The sequence below is a fragment of the Lynx canadensis genome, chromosome A1 (genome assembly GCF_007474595.2).
Source record: "Lynx canadensis isolate LIC74 chromosome A1, mLynCan4.pri.v2, whole genome shotgun sequence".
Classification (NCBI taxonomy): Eukaryota; Metazoa; Chordata; class Mammalia; order Carnivora; family Felidae; genus Lynx; species Lynx canadensis.
The window spans coordinates 72,672,848-72,688,402 of record NC_044303.2 but is presented as its reverse complement, the minus strand read 5'-3'; the positions used below and the strand labels follow the sequence as shown (position 1 = coordinate 72,688,402).

The window sequence follows — 15,555 nt, the reverse complement described above, 5'->3', positions numbered from 1 at the left end:
TGGAGAACTGAAAATCACCAAGGATGTGCGTGACTAGGACTTATCATAACCTTAGGGAGAGTCAGTTATGTGGAATCGTTGAGGATAGACCAAGTTTACATGGGTTTAACACTGAACCAAGAGGAATGCTATAAGTTTAGAGGCCAGAGGGAATGGTATCAAGGAGATAAAATTATTTAAGGGCATGTGTGGGTTTGAAGGGCAGAGCAGGGCTTTACAGGGAATAAGCATGCAATGAGTATCTGCTGACTCAATTACTGTGATGTGCTATATACATGATAAGAGGGGTTTCACTAGGATAATGGATATTTTTAGATAGACTGAGAAATACAGAAACTTTGGTAATGCATACTGTGACCCGAGGAACCCCAATGGCCAGTGTCTTGTTAATTATGCTCTTCCATGCTTGGGAAAATCTATGAGAAGCTCCCCCACAGAAGCTGCACTGCTGAGTGAGAGCCACTAAAAATATGGCGGCCACTTTGATTTGGTAGCTCAGTGTCAAGTGTGAGGAGAAAGACGGCTTTATGCAAAAAGTAGACAGGAGAAAACATTCATTCTGTCTAAAACGGAACACCAGAAAGTCACAGTTCTGAATAATAAACTGTTCTTACAAAAGGCATTAATAAGCAAACGTGGAGCCCTGTTACACATCCCTTAGGGTTAACTGTAGTCCACAGCAGAAACTTCTGCCTGAGTTTGTTATGTGTGCCATTCTCTTTATCTGTATCTAATACCAGTAATAATAATACATGATGTGTGCATATGTAAGTGTATGCCATACATATATACACTTATATGCTGGCTACTTTATCTGCATTAACTCTACTAATCTTATCGTAACTCTACAAAAGAGGTATATTATGATTATCACTTTATAGGTGAGAAGTAGAGGTTATGTAAACCGTCTCAAGTAATATTGTTTGTAAGTGGCAGAGCCAGGGCTGGGGAAAAAATGCTCCCATCTGTAGTCTTGACTGCTTCACCGTATTGCCATTTATATTTCTTAATATTCAAGTACATTTGCATTTGCATGAAAAACACAGGAACTTGTGATCGCCTCATCAACTGGTTTAGTATGCTGTATACTTTAGTACCAAAGTTACCATAGGTTCAAACATATCAATTAATGTCTTGTCTCTTGTATTTTCTTTCCAGAGAAGAGCGGAGACAGAGATGAAATTCAAGACTATGATAACCAAGGCTCAAGTAATTCCTCCCCTAAAGCAGTGCTCTGAAAATAAAAGAATTAAAATCACAGTACCTTTATTAGCTGTCCTAAAGAAATCCCACTTTGAGCCCACGCGCAAAGCTGCGGTGGGAGGTAATATTCCCAGTGAGAACATGAATTACAGCTGATTCTCATTATTTGAAAATTCTGTATTTGAGAATTTGCTTACTCACTGAAATGTATTTGTATCCCTGAAATCAATACTCATTAAAGTTTTCCAGGTCATTTGAGCACACAGGCAGAATGGTTCACGTTCTCAGCTAAGGCCAAAGAAGATCACGCTCTGCCTCTTGTGTTAACTCTTACACTGTAAAGAAGTGTCCTTTCTGCAGTGTATTTAGGGCTATGCTTTTCACATTTTCATGCTTTTTGTTGATAATTTTGATGTTTGAGATGGCCCCTAAGTATAGTGCTGAAATGCCTCGTGTACCTAAGGGCAAAAAGGCTGTAATGTGCCTTACGGAGAAAACACCTGTCACATAATCTCCGCTCAGACGTGAGTCATAGGGCTGTTGGCCATGAGTTCCATATTAACGAATCAAGTATGCATTATACAAGGTCTTTAAACAGAAATAAACATAATACAACGGTATGTATTGATCTGTTGATGAAAAATCCTGACCAGAGGCAGGAAGTTGGCCCCGTATTTTTCTTAGGAGCAATGGTTCAGTATTTGCTAATTCAGTGTTCACGGAAACTTGATAGACTATAGCTACCATGAATGAGAAGACCAGACAGTGCCTTGTTGGGGAATACTAAACAGTGTGTGTGTGGGGGCTGTGAGTTATATGTAGCTTTTCTAGCTGTATGTTACTTAGGATAAACATGAGTAGGCCATTGGTGGGGAAATCTCTCCCTCTCCATCCTGGAACTATCCCTCTCCGAACAATAGGATTGACCATCCAGAGTAAAGACTCAAGTAAATGACAAGAAAAGCAGAAAACACACTGACTTGTATGTATAAAGATGCATGCAGAAGTCCTAGTGAAGAAATGGTGGCAGAATTTGATGTCCCACACTGTCACCTAGGCTGGTCAGCTCAAGGAGCTTTGATGAAGCAGAAGAAGGAAGGAAAAACAAGTCATTGTTACCTAAAGACAATCTTTTAAAATACCAGTATTACCCAACCCTAAATCTCTCAAGGACATTATTCACATATGAAAGTGAAATTATGAATAACATACAATATTTTCAAGGAAAATGTCCAAGAATTGTTTTCCTTTACATACTTGAAAGGTATTCGGAAATCTTTGGTCGATAAAGTGTCTTTAATAAGATTTAAAATATGAAATTAAATGCATAGGTGATTTTTTTTAGATCTGGTTTTTACAATTTAAGAAAAAAGCACTGAGACGATGCATCCAATTATAGATTATAGTGATCAAAGATACTATGCATATCTGGCTGCTACGTGCCTGCTGCTGGCTGGGCTGTGCTCTTCTTTTGAGCACACGGGAGCAGCAGCAGTGTTCTGTCCAAACTCAAAAATGCCTTTGTCCTCTGATAATTAAGTTCCATGATACCATCTCTATTCGGTGAGATCAACCACCTAAGAATTAATTTCTCACTGTGTGAGTAAGGATCTTCCAAGTTGTAACCAAGGCTATAGCAGGAAGATAAGGGGTGTTAGCATGTCTACAGCTATTGTCTAATCTACTGCATTACATCCTGTATCAAGAAAGGCTGGATCGGATGGTTGGCAGAATCTAACCAGTATTGAAGAATAAGACTGTGCTGGTTTGTCTGCTACACTATCCAGAGAAGACACTCAGGCCACCCGGCATGAGTGGTCTGTTCCTTTGGCAGATGTATTTTGGCAGCCGCAGCTGGGCCCACCAATATCATCCTTACTGTTCTGGGGATTTCCACCCGGTGCCACCTGGGGTTCTCGGCCCCAAGGGTGTCTCTAGCCAGAGAAGACTGCTCTGAGATCATGCGTGTACCTTTGAGGCATGCTGGATGTGGCAGGCGAGCTCATGGCTCCTAGAAGCAGTCCTCGACCAATGACTGATGGAAAAATCAGAGCTGTGTGCTTCACTTGGGCTCCCAGAGGTTCATCTCCTGTCCTTGGATGAAGCTACAGTTGACCGTCGTGGTAACTGGATTGATAACACCATCGTAACTGACTGCCTTCCCTTATCCACTCTCCTACAATGTATCCTTCACCTTTTCAATACATTCCTTGCATTCAAATCCTTATCTCTGAATCTTACTTCCCACAGAGTTCCCCTACAAAGTGTTCTAGTCTCCAGCACAATTATATTTCTCGTTGGATGTCAAGTAACTGGTATCCTGGTTTATACATTGGTGTTTTACTAGTTTAGCTAGTGAAAATCAGTTTTCCCGGGGGCACAGATAACTCTGGGTAGATGGACAAAATACAGAGAGTATAGACAAGCAGAGTCAAGTATTAGTGTAAAAAATTACTTTGTGAGATGTTCTCTCACTTACCTAACACATGTTTGATTTCATCTAGCAGGGAGTTATACAGATTTGTTGTCATCTTTGATTTCCTCCCCAAAGTTGTAGAGAGAGATGCACTGGGGGGAGGGGGTCTATAATTTATGGGTACGTAGGTGTAATCGGTTTCTACAATATCAACCATTTCAACCAAGTTACTGAGGCAGATGGGCAGGGAGACCCATGTGAGATAGACGCTCCATGTCAGAGATATGACAGTGCTAATAATACGAGCAAAGATGTGTATGTGGTTCTTTGTAGGGGCTTTAGATACCATTGTAAGAACTACATGAGTTAGGGAGCACTTGGGTGGCTCAATCGGTTAAGTGTCCAACTCCTAATTTCGGTTCAGGTCATGATCTCACAGTTCATGATCAGGCCCCATGTCGGGCCCTTCTCTGACAGCTCAGAGCCTGGTTGGGATCCTGTCTCCCTCTCTCTCTCAAAAATAAATAAAGATTCTTAAAAAAATAATTAAATGAGTTAGTAAACATAGAGCACTTACCAGAAAAATAAAAAGACTATAATCGATTTAGATATTTCTGGTAACTGTTACCAATGAAGAAAAAAAAAATCTAAACTAAAAATAATATTGCCAAAAAGTCCAAACAGTCTGATGTCACCCTGGGGAAAACTGTGGTATCGAGAAAAATCTGTGAACTGAACGTCAGAGCCCACATCCTGGGTTCTGCCACTTTTTAGTTTTGGGACACTGACACCTCCAACCTCACTCCCTGTCGCATCTGTGAACTGCAGAAAGCAGGAGCGATCTCTTGGGGCTGTGCAAGGGCCTCTTCCCTTGGCTCACAGAGAAAGGAAAGAACAAAGGATGTTTGTTCAAATCGCCAGTGTGTTATAGTTGGTCAGCGAGAGAACAGAGAGAAAGACACACAGGGATGCCAGGTAGATGGCGTCCCCGCCTTCAGTGAGCTGTCTGTGCATTTTGGTTTTTCCCTGATAACAGCACCCAATCACATTACAATCATTATCTGCTGGTTCTGGACACCTGCACGGAGCTGCAGTCTGCAGGCATCATCTCTACAACATGAAGTTTTGCAAGACTGAAACAGGACAATGAGGGTTGGCCCCATCCCCTTGGCTGCATGAAGCTTGGGTAGACACTGTCACGTTCGCCCTCAAGGACCTCATTTGTGCTGCACTCCCTCTGCTGCCTGGCCTCTCCCTGGGTCCCCCTTGCTCTGAAGATTATTACCTTCGGTGAGCTCCTGTTGGGTCTCCCAGCCATCATGGAAATGGAATGTCTATATTCTGTGCTTTTGTAAGTAGAGTGTGATTTTACCCCCACGTTTGCAGGTAATACATGCTTCCCCTACCAGTTTTTATTAGCAGAGCAAGAAACATCATTTCTAACTGAGCAGGTGCAGCAAAACCTGTCACTATCTTCACAAGATTTAGCATAATCTCAACAACCTTTTGTGACCAGCGGGCTGCATATTTTCACATATCCCTAAGTCAAGAGTCCAAGAAAATAAAGATCATTACAAACCGAATTGTGTAATGCTTTTAGGTCTACTTGTATATTGCCTTCAGGTTATCTTATCTTCTTTTTTAACAGAGTTTCCTTTTGTTAAAAAGAAGAAGAAGAAGAAGAAGAAGAAGAAGAAGAAGAAGGAGAAGAAGGGTAAGAAAGGCAGGCCGCGAAGCTGTGAGAAGCGCTTACCCCCACAGACCGTGCCGTCCAGGCCTTCACAGCGGCGGCCGTCGCATTCACACGTCTTGCCGTACACCCTGGGGTCTCCCGGAGGGTAGCAGGTGCACTTGCCACATTCGCATTTACCTGCAAAACGCACAGGGAGGGCACACTTGTTAGGAGGGTCACGGAATCGGCCAGGCTTCCAAAGGATACAAACAACTAACACACCATGAAGCCTGTTCCTGCTGCGCCTGGAAATAGTTCCACAGATAATTTTCTTACCCGCCTCCGGCAAGACCAAGACCAAGTGCCGAGGAGGCCGGGAGCTGGAGTGACGCTTTTGTTTCGTTCGGTTTTCAAGACGAATTCTCTTATTAAACCCTCTGGGCGTTTCATCTTCCACTTAGTCTGATGATACCAAATCATACATATTTTGACATAACTTAGGATAACGTTGTCATTAAAAAAAAATATTGTATGTATTGTTACTGGGGCTCTATCGGCCACATAAGCAAATGATGTTCATAGGTACATTTCGAGGTGATGTTTTTTGACAATTGGGCATCAATTTTGTAATTCATAGAACTCATTTTAACAGGGACCACGTATCAAAGTGCACGACCTTAATACCAGTATTATTCTTGACTTGAAATGTTAAAGTATAAGCAGTCTTTGCAATGAGTTGGATTCAAAGTTTGGGAATTCCTTAACTACTATCGTTATGGCTTTCATCATTATTTCTTGAGCTGTAACTATGTGTCAAACACTGCAGTTCTTTGAATTCCATCATTTTGTTTTCACCATACCACACACTGACCAGCATCATTACTATCATTTTACTAAACAGGAAACAGACACGTACTGACGCCAAGTTCCCTTCCCCGGTGAACCAGCTCATAAGGAAGAGATTCAAAATTTATATCCATTCTTATTAACCTTAAAATTTGCGCACTTAGCCATGAAGCCAGACTGCATTTTAATATACTCAACGCAGCACCGGGAGGCTATACGAGAAAGAAAATTTCCCTTTGTCTGAGGAATCGGTGCTGGTTTGGCAGAAATTCAGCTGGGTGACTACTCCAAGACATCTGTTCCTCTCTGTCATTAGCCCAACCATCATAATTACACACCCACTGAAATGATCATAAGATGCTTCGGGGCTGACCCTGCAATGTTGTTAGTCATTCTGTTGCTGCGTTTGTATCTTGTTAAAGAAATTCTGAGTTGGTAGATGATGGAAGAAAGGAAAATTAGTATTTCGAATCATATAATTTCAGAGCTGTAATTAAAGATAATCTAATGCAGTGATTCATAATCTTTTCTGGCAGCAGAGGTGGGGGTCACTGTCCCTTTGAGAATCTGGTGGAAGATATTGCAAGAGATAGTGTTGTTCTGGCTGCCCTTCAACCTGTCTCTCTTCCTACTTAGAGATGGGTCCAGGTTCAGCAGGAGGCAGAGCTCTTCCCCTTCCCCAGGGATACTCCCTCTTCCTACGCACTGGTGGACAGAAGAGGGACACACCAGCCAGTCTTGGCCAGGGCTTTGGTTCTTGAGGGTGGAAGAAAAGGCACAGGGTCTGTGGCAGAGTTTGCAAGAGCAACAGCACAGAAATGAGTGTCCATGAGTGGAGGAACTCGGCACCCAGTTCCAAAGTGATGGCAGCAGGGGCTAGTTCTCGGCAGGGCCTTGCTTCCCTGGGCTGTTGCATGAACTGGTTGTCCAAGCTTGCACTCTGCACCTAAACCCTTCTAATAAAATCCTTTTCCATCCCACTTAATGAGGTTGGTTCCTGTTGTCCACAGACAAGAACTCTAACTGGTAGACCCCAGATCTCTCCTTGGAAAAATACGCCAGCACTCATTTATTATTTTATAAAATGTCAAGAGAATCCATGACTTTCTGCAGTGTACTTAATAGATGAGGAAACCCATGCAAGCAGAGGCTAAATGATTTATCTAAGGCCAGCAAAGTAGACATTAGCAAGGTTGGTGCCCGAACCCAGATTTCCTGAGCCCCAGTTACCTTCTGGTGTACATAAACACATCCGCCCTCATCATGGGTGTGTGTGTGTGTGTGTGTGTGTGTGTGTGTGTGTGTGTGAATGACAAAAAATGTCATTTTTTTGACTGTGGAGACAAAGAGACTAACCACAGAACCATCAGCAACACAACCACATACCGTTAACTAGTCCTGCATGGACAGATATGGGAACCTTCCACCACATTATTCCTGAGAGGGAATGCAGTCCAGTTATCACATCAACATCAATTTTTAAGTTTGAGGGCACATGTATTTGTGGAGATAATTTATTAACATTTTAAGGCATTCGGGAAGTTTCCCGGATATGCATTATTGGCTTCTGTGCCTCTCTGGAAAGGATGATAGAAATGCTGGCATATGGATTCGGATATCAACGTTTCATTTATTTAATTATGGACAGTTTCTGTCTTGTATTTCTTCTATAAAGTTACACTGAAAAGTGTTCATACTCAGCCCTAGGTTCATTTTTTCCCTAGCAGATTATAATTCAGGTATCCTTTTTCAAATATTGGAGAATAATTAGCCACTCTGCATTTCTTGGTGTGTTTTTTTGTTTTTTGGGTTTTTTTTGGTCATGAATCTGTTGGGGTTTTAAAAAGCTATATTAAGCCAACTGTTAGCTGACTTACTTTATAGCTACAGCTGTAATACAGTTCATAGGCTATAGAAACTTCATATGGAAAGGCAAAATATCATAAATCAAGACAGGCTAATTTATTACAGAAAATTAATGAAGAGTCAGTTGTTCATACAGTCCACATATTAAAGTGCCTTATTTTGCTGTCTTAGTTCACAGCTTCAGTCCAGTCCTAACCAAGACATATACTTGCCAGTTAAATTTCTGCTCATCTTTCAATATCCAATGTCACCAAATCCACGATACTTGCACCCTGCTACTCATGTACCTTCACAAATACAGCAGAATCAACTGCCTTCTTGTGTGTCCTTATGATGTTTGAATCGATACTTACTGAACAGATGCACTAAACAATCACTGCATGTAAATAGTTTAGTAATATTCCCACAACACATGAGCTTTAATGATAGAACTTAAATTTAGAATGCCTCCTCCAGAATAAATATGCCTTTCCAATTGGCCAGAAAAACTTCATTTGTGCTTCCCACAGTTACATCAATGAAATATGTCCCACAGCAAGCCCATCACCTTTATTCACAAACCTACTTCTCTTCCTGTATCCTGTTATCAGGAGAAGGTCACCATCATTTGATCTGTCACCAAATCTTATATATTTGATATATATATTTGATATATATATATGTATTTGATACATATATATGTATATATATATCAAATATATATATCAAATATATATATATGTATATGTATTGAAATTTCATAAGATCCACTTTTCTTTTAAGTTCATTTGTTTATTGTGAGAGAGAGCAAGAGCAAGGGAATGAAGAAAGAGTATGAGCAGGGAAGGGGCAAAGAGAGAGGGAGAGAGAGATTCCCAAGTAGGCTCCATGCTGTCAGTGTGGAGCCCGATGTGGGACTTGATCTCATGAATCATGAGATCATGACCTGAGCCCAAATCAAGGATCAACCTACTGAGCCACCCAGACGCCCCAGATCCACTTTCTTAAAACATGTCTATGATTATGTAACCCTTTTTCAATTAATGGTCCCATGGGACCTTCAAGGCAGAGATCAAATTCCTCAACAGAGCTCTCCACCCCTGGTCCAACTCACCTTTCCCAGTACACATCCAGTGTTCACAGTACACTCATGTTCAGAGACTGATTTTTGCTCCATTTATTGTCTCTGTTGTGCACTCTACCACTTTCTCTATACCTTCCAATCCAATGTTGAACAGCCAACTCAGATCTCCTCTCCTTTATGAAACTTTCCTCGCCATCCCTGTTGGGTTACCTCAATGAGTTGTTCTTTCTCTCTGATCCCACAGTAATTTGTACACACCCCTAGTAGATCACTGAATGTAAACTTTATACTAGATAAGCGCATGCTTGAATCGACCACAAATACTGAACTCTCTGTGGTCCAGGCTGACAGTGAGATTAATAACCTATTGGCAGCCACCAAAGTTCTCTGTTGATGGAGTAGGAAACACTGACAGATTTATTGTCTTTCACTTTTTCAATAAGAGACTGAATCCAATCTCCTTCCTTTATTTGCTAAATGATATTATTATTTCAATGGCTGTTTTAGTGTTGTGGAGATATAAATGTAGCTTCTCAAATGACTATCAGTATTCACATAAGTAAGAATGAAGGATAGTGGAAGTTTGTACGTCTAGCACTAATAAGTGCCATTTTGTATAACAAATTTGGAGGAGAATCTAAAGAAAGATACACTCAAAGAAATACAAATAAGCCGAGTAATTTTTGAAAAGATAATTCAAGAACAGATGGAAAAGACAGAAATAACCATCTGAGAAGAAATTAATTCAGCCAACATCATCAATATCATCCAACCAAAACTTACGTGAACTTTACACTGAGTCTGTCCATTCCTATTACATTTTAAAAAAGCAGATAACCTTTAAGAGCACACAAAAAGTCAGTCCAATGATACATGGTATGGCAATCCTTATGTACTGTATTTTAAGGCTTATACATTAGAAAAGAGTAATGACCTAATGCAGGTATCTAGAAGTTCTGATTTAAAAAGATTTTACTTAAACATTTCTAATTTGACACTTCCATGCAATAAAGAAACACTCCAAGACTGATAAAATGCAGTTCATACTGCTATGCACAACTAGTCATTTTAACAAATAAAATACACATCACTTTAATATCATCTTTAAGTTTTCTTACACTCACTAAGAGAGCTAAACACATGCATATGTTGGCCTTGGAGTATACTTTTCTGTAAGTACCATGTTAAAATTTAAAACCCTCATGCACTTAATCCAAACTGACAGATTCCAAACTGTTTCGCATCTGAAATTCAGCAAATATGAAGGATCTGTTTTGTGTGAAGCACCTAATCAGATATGGGAGTATAATTCTAAACAAGGGATATGTAAGTCTGTAATTTCTACTATCCTTCTATATCCTATTTCATTTCACAAGGCATTAACTCCAAATAACAGTGTTGGAGAATGATATTTCCAAGTATTACACACTTTTTTTTTGAGTATTGTTGACAAAATTTACTATTATAATTACAAAACTGAATGGGCAACATTTTTAATATTTGTTTTAATAGAAAATTCATACGGTCTGTAGAAATTTGAAAAGATACTCCCTTCTAAATCATATGGGAAATGCAAAGTAAAACCATATTGAAATTCTATCCCAAACCAACCACATGAGCAAACATTTAAGAACTGACTGTAACAAGATTTGAAAATGGCGTGGAAACACAGGGCATATTTTTACAGCTGGTACAGTTATAAATTGGCAGAATATTCTGGAATACTGCTTAGCATTATCTAGTAAAGTCAATATGCATAATCTATGAACCAGCAACTCAATTCTTGGTCATATTCACTGGAGAAAATTATACTCATTTGTACCAGGAGATGTTCCAGAACAATCATAGCAACACTATTCCTAATAGTCTCAAAGGAGACTCAAATATCCATCAGTGACAGAATATATAAGTGTCAGTTATATTCTTAAGGGGATCACTGTACAACAATTAGAGTGAAGGAGACACTGCTACTTGCCACATCATGCTTGAATCTTCAACACATAATGTAGAGTGCAAGAAGTCAGCCGCGAAATGACATACATTGTTTGAAATATTTCACAACACAACAAGCAAGTCTAAACTTCATAGTGTTTGGGGATATATATTTAGGAGGCAAACTTTAAAGAAAGGCATAGAGGGTCTCCTGGGGGGCTCAGTCAGTTGAGTGTCTGATTCTTGATTTCAGCTCAAGTCATGATCCCAGGGTCCTGGGATCAAGCCCCATGTCAGGCTCCACGTGGAGCTTGCTTAAGATTCTCTGTCTCTCTGTCTCTCTGTTTCTCTCTCTCTCCCTCTGCCCCTCTCCCCAACTCTCTCTAAAATAATTTTTTTAAAGAAAGGCAAGAACACCTTAAAAGTGAGAATAATGGTCATCTTTGCAGAGGAGGGTGTTGGTAGTAATTGAGGAGGGGTGGGTGGGAGCTCTTGGGATCCTGGAATTATTCTATTTTTGCACCCAGGTCAAGGTTTTGTATGTTACTACTTTGTAACGATTCATAATGTTATAAGTTAATATGCCATATATTTTCTTGGGCATCATGGATTATTTACCAAACAAGTCTCCTACAACCAGTGAGCTATGTTGCAAAAAGATCAGACCCTTTACTTAACTCATTCATTGCAACTAAATAAATTCCCAACGTATTCAACATTTAAATGTAGAAATTTAACACATAAAATCCTGGACAGGAATATAGGTGGGAGTTTTCATAACCCTCGAGTGGGAAAGACTATCCAAAACATGACAACAAACCAGAAACACTAAAAAACTGACAAGTTTTACCATAAACAATATTTAAAACAACAATAACATAAGACTGACACATAAACAATAAACAGAGACAAAATATTTGCACAAATAAAACATAATAAAAAATAACTATATGGGGCACCTGGGTGGCTCAGTTGGTTAAGCGTCCGACTCTTGGTTTCAGTTCAGGTCATGATCTCATGGTTTGTGGGTTTGAGTCCTGTGCTGGGCTCTGTGGTGGCAGTGTGGATCCTGCTTGGGATTTCTCTTTCTACCTTTCTCTCTCTGCTCCTCCCCCAAGCGCATGCTCTCTCTATCTGTCTCAAAAAAAAATGACCATACATATGTGCTCATATATGAATTACCAATAATGCACACCCATGAGAAAAACAGACTAAGGACAAAATGGATCATTCAAAATAGAAATACTACATGATGATCAGTATGAACATAAATTATTTATATCTCTTAGTAAATCTCATGGAAATAAGCTGCAAATTTAAAATAATTATACTTTGAAGGGAAGTCACCTGGTTCATTAAAATATTTGAAAGCTCCAAAAGTTTCAAGTTAATAAGATTTTACCTGATATAGCCTGGAGAAACCCTAATTTACGGTGTTTTAGATTTTACCCACAAGATGCTTCAAGGAATAGACAAATAAAATACCTTTATTTTAATACCGAAGTAGAAAGAGAAAATAGGACTTTCTTTCTACCTATAGGATAACTACGTACCATTACATTATAAGATGAAATAAAAGAGCAGCTTGATACCTTTATAAAAGGTAGATTGCCTCATTTACATTTTTAGAAATTAAAAGATTAAAACTTTATTTATTTATAAATATGTTTATAGCAGCATTATCAACAATAGCCAAATTATGGAAAGAGTCCAAGTGTCCATCTACTGAAGAATGGATAAAGAAGAATTGGTGTGAGTACACACACACACACACACACACACACAGACAATGGATGTTACTCAGCCATCAAAAAGAATGAAATCTTGCCATATGCGATGATGTGGATGGAGCTAGAGTGTATTATGCTAAACGAAATAAGTCAGTCAGAGAAAGACAGATACCTTATGATTTCACTCCTATGGAGAATTTAAGAAACAAAACAAATGAACATGGGGAAAAAAAGAAAGAGACAAGTCAAGAAATAGACTCTTATCTATAGAGAACAAACTGATGGTTACCAGGTAGGAGGTGGGCAGGAGATAGGCTACATGGGTGATGGGTATTAAGGAGGGCACTTGTTGTGATGAGCACTGGGTGTTGTATGTAAGTGATTAATCCCTAAATTCTATACCTGAAACTAATATTATACTATATGTTAACTAACAAGAATTTAAATAAAAATTTAAAACTAAAAAATACTCCTTATTTATTAATCTCACTAGTTTTCATCCTTATTAACTACCAGAGCACAGCTATGGTAGAAATATTCGTTTAATTATTTCATAAAATTGGAGATTGTTAGAGATAGAAAATCATGGAGGATGATCAAGTCCAACTAGCCCTACAATTTACAGATAAGGAAAATGAGTCTCTGAGAATGAGATAATATGTTACTTTCTCAAGGACACAGGGTGAAAAGGTTATCTCTCAAGGTCACAGAGTGTGTGAAGGATGGAAAGGTCAACTCTTATTCCTCAATTGTTTATAGAACTATTGTTGGTTGTCCTTTTTAATAGTTAGGGATGTTTGGGTGACTCTTTCCAAATGAAAATGGAGAGAGATCTACAAGCATTGTCTGAAGAAAAGGTGTTTATCTCTGCTAGAAGCTGATTTCCCAAAACTGATATAAAGCTAACAATGTGAAACTGTGAAGGTGACATTTATTTTTTAGACTATATATCTCTTCTTCCTTTACCTCCTATTCCTCCCCTTCATCCTCTACTCTCTTCTTTGTCCCCCAACGAACCTCTTCCATATCTCTCTCTCTCTCCACACACACACACACACACACACACACACACACACACAGCATGTTTGTTCCCTCCCTCTTTCTTCCGGGAATTTCTTTTCTTCTTGGATTCCTCTTCTTATACATTCTTAACCATGACAAATCTCTAAATCTTCAGACTCTGCCTTCTCCTAACCTTCACTCTTTTCAAACTTCTCTTTTTAAGGCCTCATCTCCACAGGGCACAGCTTTCAAACCATCAGTGACTAGTTACTATATGCTAGATGAGGAGATACAAAGATAAACAAGATAGACACTAATCCCTCATCTCATGTATTAACAGTTAAGGAAGAGTCCCTTCACAAACTAATTGGGTAAACCCATACTGCATTAGATGCTAATGACCAACTGAATCTTCTCCATTACTGCCAATAATATGCTTGTGCATTTGTGCAGGATTATAATCTGGAATTTTCAGACACAGCATGTTAGATATATGGACCTGAATAACAAAGACTGAAAACATCTGCAGAGACCATAACTGAAAATACAACACACAACCAAACACAAATCATTTCTACCTTATATGCTGACATTTGAGGTGTTTAGGTGGAGAATGATTCTCACTTCCTTCAAACTATACCGCATAGAAAACATGTTCGTGCTCAAGAATAGATTCAACTGGGCTCATCAACCTTGAATATCTGTACCAATTTGATCACTCCCTCATTCATTCATTCAACAAACACATTTTGAATATCAACTATGGGTTAAGTATTATGCTAGATACGGAAGATACAAAATAAAGGAGAACATTTAAAAACTTTCATTAGTGGAGGGACTAAAGGTGAAATATACAAGCACACACACCTGACAAGGTTAGAAAAAGTTTCTGATAAAGGTGACCTGGATGTGGCAATAAGTCTCAAAGTGTTTGTTAAATGTCAGTAAGGTAAAGAGAAAGGGAGATACATTTTGTGGTCCAGATACAACTAAAAGCATGGGATCCAACATTAAATAAATTTAGATTCTAATCTTGGCATGTCCACCATTAAATGTAATTCCTTGGAAGAATCAGTTAAACCTAATTTATTGTGGTCGTGTGATGGGAATAATAATAAAACTGGTAACAATGTTATTGTAAATGCTAAACGTTGTAGTGCATATAAAGTACATAAGACAAGGCCAGACACAAGGTAAGTGCTCAAAAAACAATAGATGTTACTTACATTTTTACAATAGAAAACATGTTGGGAGGCTTGCATCTCAATTACTCACATAAAATCCATTCCTTTCCTATTCCATTTCTCTAAACAAACAAACAAACAAACAAACAAACAAACACCTGTATTTCCTGATCCAGAATGAGATTAACTAGGAAGAGCACTATATTCTCAAATGCACCTGTTAGTGCAGTAACAGCAGGCACACTCTCTATGACCTTATTTTCTTTCACTTTTTAAAATGGTAAAAACCACACTTGCAGTACACGCTCAATAGCTAGATAGTAATTAGAGGCTCACATAAAACAGAAAAAAGATTAGCACTTTACTAACACAGTCCTCCTTTGCCTAAAATAATAGGTTTACCATAGCAACCTGATTGCACTAGAAAAACTCCTGCCAAATGCATCCTAAGTTCTCCTGAAATTTCTATGAGATGGAATTAAACACTTGAGAACTATAATATTCTGTACAATTTCATCTGAGTACAAATATTTTGTGTGTGAGAATGAAGTAATCTCCCATCAGACATTTGAAAGGGAAGAAGAACGTTTCACCTCCCAAAATGGGAGGTGAGACTTCTCATAATTCAAGCCACATTGACA

General features: G+C 38.9%; 1 protein-coding gene across 1 annotated transcript in view; it reads right to left on the bottom strand.

The window, feature by feature from the left end:
- The window catches only part of ITGBL1 (integrin subunit beta like 1), a 211,302-nt gene that overhangs the window by 21,655 nt on the left and 174,092 nt on the right, over positions 1 to 15,555 (bottom strand). Inside the window, exon 8 of the mRNA XM_030313629.1 lies at positions 5,373 to 5,489. Within this exon, the coding sequence (XP_030169489.1) occupies positions 5,373 to 5,489 (117 nt within the window). The remainder of the gene's footprint in view (positions 1 to 5,372; positions 5,490 to 15,555) is intronic.